Genomic DNA, 6065 nt, shown 5'->3' on the forward strand with positions numbered 1-6065 from the left:
TAGAGACCTAAGAAAATATTCAATTCCTTTAAATTAAAGGACATTAAATATCCCCAAACAACAAATTCAGAAATGTTCACTACTGTAGAATTACAAGTATTGCATTACAAATGCAAACAATCTCACAAAGTTTTAAAATACTTTTAAAATCTAAATATACCTCAATCTCAAGTCAATTTTGAGCATCCTGGATGAAGAGTTAAGATTTCTAAAACAAATCAGGATTCAGCCTACAGAACAATTTACACATAGCCCAAGAAGTTTTCTGGTAATTGCAGTTGTGCTTCTGCTGCACTGGTACTGCTTAATTCTTAATGAATGACCTTTCAAACTACTCAACGAAGCTCTTTTATAGAACTGTGTAAGTAATATTCTGAGCTACAGAACGACTGTAAAAGAATAAACATTTTAGTATGACCCAGTTTTTTGAGTAAATATAATTTATATCTTCACTGTTGAATCCAAAACTTGCAGTACAAGAATTCTTTTCTACCTGTACTGGTACTTCCTAGTGTAAAGCCAGTGGTTGATTTTGATCCAAAAAGTCCACTCCCAAAACCCGATGAAGGAGCCGATGTAGTTGCTGTAGCAGTGGAAGAGCCCAGAGTTCCAAAATTAAGTCCTCCTGTTGAGCTATTACAAAATAAGACTATTAGCAGTAATTTTATTTCAAAATGAAAACACTCCCCCCTTATGTCAATTTCTTTCTGATGCCATCATTCACCTCCCCACAAAATCATTCACCACAAAAAACCCAGGTGGGCAGGACAGAGTCCAAACTCACTGCTACTGAACAGAAAGGAACCCAATTCCCCCTTCCCTTCCACAGCTCTGTAACTCCCATTGCTTCCCTGACACTAACTCCAACATTTGTACAGCCACTGCTGAGCTGATAGATCTTACTAGACCACTTAGAAATTTAAACTTTTCTCTGTTAGATATCTCATTTGTTCTGCCTAATTGTTCTCCCCATGCTACTGAAATGAGATAAATGCTGGAGGAAGCACAAAGACAGTAACAAATCTGTATGAAGATCTTTTCAAAGCAGGTTACAAGTCCAGTTAGTTATCTCTGACCAGAAATTTCAACTAGTGTTGCTTTCTTTCATTCTCAAGTGATAAGCAGAGACACAGAACCATTCACATCAACAGCACAGCTTCACCCTCTTACAATCAAAACACACCGAAGCATGAATTAATTTTCTAACCAAAATGCTATTGTTTTGCACAGGTTCCAACCACATGCCTACTGTATTTTTTCTGTCTACCTGTCAGAAAGTTACAGAAAAGCAAATTCCAGATGTACTTCTACAAAGGAAGGGGAAGAGAAAGAACAGAGAGAATCAGATCAGTCATCACTAGGAAAATGAAGGCTTTAATATTTCTTTGTGGTGACTACACATTTTAGAGATTTCATGCCAAATAGAGAACAAGCTTTACAATTACTACAGAACACAGGAGACTACAATAATCATGGTTGTCTCCAGCCAATGAAATTACAGCTACTAGCACCTAGATGAGTCTGCGGTTTTAAAAATTTTGTTCTTAATTGATGAAAGATCAGATGAGTAAGTTTTAGTAACTTCCTGGTCCCATTTGTAGCATTTTCAGAAACAAGATTCAGTTTTCACAAACACATTTTGCTTACATACAACAGCAACACTGAAATAAAATGCAATTTAGACTTCACCAAGGACCTTTATCTTTCAGATGTTCAATATTCCCTCATTTCTCCCTTACCTCCTCTCTGTATGAGGGCAGCTCCTAAAATAACAAGTCAAACACAAAAGTAAATCCTTACAGAAAAAGGTACAATTAGCTCTTGAATTAGAACTTTTCAAACTATCAATAAAACTGATCATGGCAAGCCCAGCTGGCTGCAAGTTCGGAACTAGGTGCAAGTTATTTTTTAGGCAGTAACTGGGGAAGCAGAGTGGCCAAGAAGTTTAGAAGGACAAAGACGGACTAACTGTTGCAGAGGACCCAGAGCCTTTCAGCTGTCTTTACTCCCAAAATTTCAACACATCAAACCGCAGCACCACGACCCAACTACTTGAAAACTTAAACATACAACATGGTGTTTCTCTCACTAGTCAAGAGCTTATGTGTCTCATCTTTTTTCCAGTGGATGACTCTTCTGTGAAAGTTTCTTGTGTTACAGTATTTCTGTAGAAGAAAGCTAAGGTACAAACAGTGATATTTAGCACTACATGAGGACAAAAAAAAAAACCCAAACCAAACCAACACAAATAAAATGAAGGGGCCTTTTTTATAAGGTAGAAAGAACCCAAAATGTAGGAACAAAGTAACAGCAGCATTCTCAGCAGCAGGAGAAAGCATGGGCCAGAAGGATGCAGACAGAAGGAAGAGGAGCTCAGGTCACTGAAGTCAGGTATGAACTCTAATTCTAGAACTAGAATGAAGCACTGCACCTGGCTAAAACATACGATAAGAGAACACCAACTAAAAAAGAGTGCAAGTACTTGAAAGGCTGCTGGTGCAAAGCAGGAATTACATAGGTTGGCATATCATAGAGACTTTCAGCAACCAGAATATAATCCTTGGTCACCTAACATTTATGCTTGGACTGGACAATCAAATACTTTTTCTCCCAACACCTGACAATATCATCTTAGACCCAGCTCAGAGGAACAGCTTCTTCTAACAGTCTTAAATATGTTCTCAAGCAAATTATCTCACAGGGATGTTCAAGAACCAGTAAGAAGGCCCCCTCCTCTATGATATTCTTTGACCAACAGCCCTGAAGACTGGTCCTGCTTGTAAAAATAAATAAATGAATAAAAGTATCAAGTACAATACTGCTATTACTTAGCACCTATTAAACTTTTTTTAATAGATAAAAAAGCCAGCTGGAACACAAAAAAACCCCACCAAACAAAAACATTAAAGTTCAATATGCAGTTTTTAAAAGTACAGATCAACAAGACAAAAGAGTTTTTCTTATTTCAGTACATTTAGAAGAATAGTTTTGAATTAACAAATATTATTTTAACTTTCTTGTTTGAATCACAGGAAACCTACATTAAGAAGGCATGAAGCAACACAGCAAAAACTCTTTATCAAGTCTACATAAGCTTTCCTGTAGAAGTTAAAAAACCAAGTAAACAAAAAAAAAAAAAAAAAAAAAAAAAAAAAAAAAACCAAAAAACCATAAAACCACCACCACAAGAGAATTCAAAACTTCCAAACAATCCCCCCGTAAAACCAAGCAGAAATAACACAAGAAAGTCATGAATCCATCACAACCACAACATTTACATTATTACAACAAACTCAGAAATGTTATTCCCTCTCCTGTGGGCTCCCAAAAAAGCAATACTGCCATTTAATCCAAGAATTAAATAGATGTCCTAGACGTCCTTCAGATCCAGATGTTCTGTTCTCTCCATCTGGCAATGCTATTTCCTGACATTTCTAACACATATTTCCAAATGTAGCACCTTAAGCGAAGCTCCCTTGAGTAACCGCCCCTGTCCATTTAGTTTACACTACAGTGATCAATTCTGACCACATTTGGGAAGTCTCCAACAAAACAGCCTTGATCTTCAACAGAGGTACACCAGCAAGCAGGTCAGAATAAAGAGGCTCAGCTAGTCCAGTTGTGTGCAAAGAAATAGAAAAAAAAAAAACAAACCACCAAAACAAAACAAAAAAACCACCAATAAGACTTACCTGTTATTCTGCGAAACCTAAACCATAGCGCTTGGAGTACAGAGCCTGCTGTACATCACATGCACAAAAGTCTCCTTTTACTTCAAGATATTATACACCAAATACAAGGTTATTTATGTTAGAAAGGGTTAGGTCGAAACTAACTTCTAAAACGTATACAGAACATCTTTTGGACACCGAACATGTGGGCTCTGGCATCGACGTGCTCCAAGCCGCGGACACAAACGCGGGCTGACTTTGGAGAGAAGCCTGGATACACATCTGATTCACATCCCGCGTTCAGAGCGGCAGGCCGAACCGTAGAGGGAGGCACGCAAAGCCAAAGCAAAGCACAGTAAGAGCGATTCCCTTAATTATTAGCTGCCGAACAGACCGCTCCCTACGCCTCTGCTGCAGGCACAGCAGAAAACAAGGCAAGGGAGGTCGGCGCAGATACGGTGCACCGAGGGGCCTGCGGCAGGGACTGCCGGAGCCCCGGGCCCCTTCGGGAGCGGGCGAAGCGCCGAGACCCGAGCCCGGGGCAGTGAGTCGCTCACTCACACTCGCACGGGCCGCCCCCGCCCTCCGTTCCGCGGGGGCCCTGGTCCAGGCTGGGCCCGGGCCCGGGCCCACGCGGCAGCCTCAGGCCGCGGGGGCCTGCAGGCACCACCGAACCGAGAGGAGCGGGGGCGCCGCGTTACCTCGGCGTGGCGGTTCCGAAGGAAAAACCCCCGACTGCTCCTCCTCCTCCTGCGCCGGCGGCCGCCGTGGAGCCCAGGGTGCCCGCGCCGAAGGAGAAGCCCGTAGACATGGCGGAGGCGGCGGGAGCGGCGGGAACGGCCGGAGAGCGGGGCCGGGAGCCGGCGGCGAGGGCCGGGTCGGTGGGGGAGCGGGTCGGTGCCGGGGTCGCGGCCCCTCAGCGCCGCATCGTGCCCGCCGCCACCTGCGGAGCGAGCGGCGGCACCCAGCGCGCGGACAGACGCCGGCCACGCTCCCCTCCGCGCGCCCGCCGCGGTGCACCACGGGACGGCCCGGCCGCCCTTAAAGCGACAGCAACGCGCGGGAGCCGGGCTGGGAGGGGCCGCCGGGAATGTCGTGTCCGGCCCTTGGCACAGACCGGAGTATGAGAGCTTCCGTCTCAACATCAGGAAACGCTGCTGGAGTGAGCGAGCACTTACCAGGTTGCCCATATAAGCAGTGGTGGGGTCTCTAATGATTTTTAAAAGCTGCCTGGACGTGGTATTGGGCAAGTGGCCCTGCTTAAGCACGTGGGGGCTACTAAGCACCTCCAGGGACAACAGGGAGAGCCGTCTCCCAGGAATGTCCCCGTGTGCAAGACTCACAGGCTGAAGCAGAGGCTTGGCTAACCAGGGAAGGGCTCATTTCCCACACATCTACTGCTACCTCTTTGTTAGGAAAATTAATCCAAGATTAAGCCAGAGGTTTATGTCAAACAAGGAGACAGAGGAGTCCTGTAATTTTATTACAATAAAGGGAAAGGCTGTGGGGCATTTTTCATGGGGTCTCTAAAATTGTCGGGGGGCACAGCTCCCTTTTTATCCTAGGTTCCCAATCACCCTCTTCTTTTTCCACACTGGCTGAGGTACTCGGAAGGTACAGACTTCCCAAAACACCTACTCTATGACTCTGTTTAATATGCACCCCTCTTTTGTTATATAAAGAAAGAAAAAGAAACTATTTAAATCCTTGTTCCCTTTTTTCTAGGTTCAAGAACATAACACGCCCGTGGCTGAGCAATAGTCTGTGTTGATTAGAAACATTTTCTAGAACTAATATTTTCTTCTATTACTTCTCTAAGTTCCTAGCCCTATGGACAAGCAGATTAACATGGTCTGTTTGTAAAGACACAGTCATCTTATTCCTTTCACCATCATGGCACCCATGGGTACAGTTCTTGGGCATCTCCATGGGGGAGAAGAGTGGTTCAGCCCAACGACTAATCCCAGAAGTTACGACAGAGTGTTCCCTAGCTTCTCATTCTTAACTCAGTGTTATGCTATTTCTTTACGTCTAGGTGGACATTGGGTGACTTCAGTCATACATCTTAGTCAGTGAGGGGTGGTCGTACCTTGGCAGGCAGGGATCTCAGGATAGTGTCTGAGATTATGGGAATATGTGTCAATCCAGGGAGAGTGATTTCGCCACGGCTGCTGATTCAACAGCAGCACATCTTCCTTTATCTCCCTTGGTTTTCAGCTGCCGTGTGGCTTATCAACTGGAAAGCACGACCGAATTCCCACCTCCGCAAGGGTTTCGACAGCCTGGCCGCGGGGTCTGCCCTCTGCCCCACCCTCCATTTAGTCCCCCTTAGGTTGTGCTGTGTGTGGGAGGTCGGGTGCGCCGACCGCCTTCCACCCGGGACTAAGAACCGTG

At 44.6% G+C, this 6065-nt stretch overlaps 1 protein-coding gene across 7 annotated transcripts in view; it reads right to left on the reverse strand.

The window, feature by feature from the left end:
- NUP58 (nucleoporin 58) overlaps nucleotides 1-4636 on the reverse strand; it is a 44435-nt gene extending 39799 nt beyond the window's left edge. For 2 of the 7 annotated variants that reach the window (XM_068181260.1, XM_068181254.1), the window contains exons 1-2: nucleotides 4373-4634; nucleotides 494-633 (exon numbers count right to left, since the gene is read on the reverse strand). In XM_068181260.1, coding sequence (XP_068037361.1) covers nucleotides 494-633; nucleotides 4373-4482 — 250 coding nt within the window. In that variant the 5' untranslated portion in view covers nucleotides 4483-4634. Of the gene's footprint in view, nucleotides 1-493; nucleotides 634-4372 lie in introns of all 7 variants that reach the window. The other 5 variants (XM_068181259.1, XM_068181258.1, XM_068181255.1 and 2 more) reach the window with 3 other exon arrangements.
- Nucleotides 4637-6065: the final 1429 nt, after the last annotated feature.

Source organism: Anomalospiza imberbis, chromosome 2 (genome assembly GCF_031753505.1).
Source record: "Anomalospiza imberbis isolate Cuckoo-Finch-1a 21T00152 chromosome 2, ASM3175350v1, whole genome shotgun sequence".
In the NCBI taxonomy this organism is placed as follows: Eukaryota; Metazoa; Chordata; class Aves; order Passeriformes; family Viduidae; genus Anomalospiza; species Anomalospiza imberbis.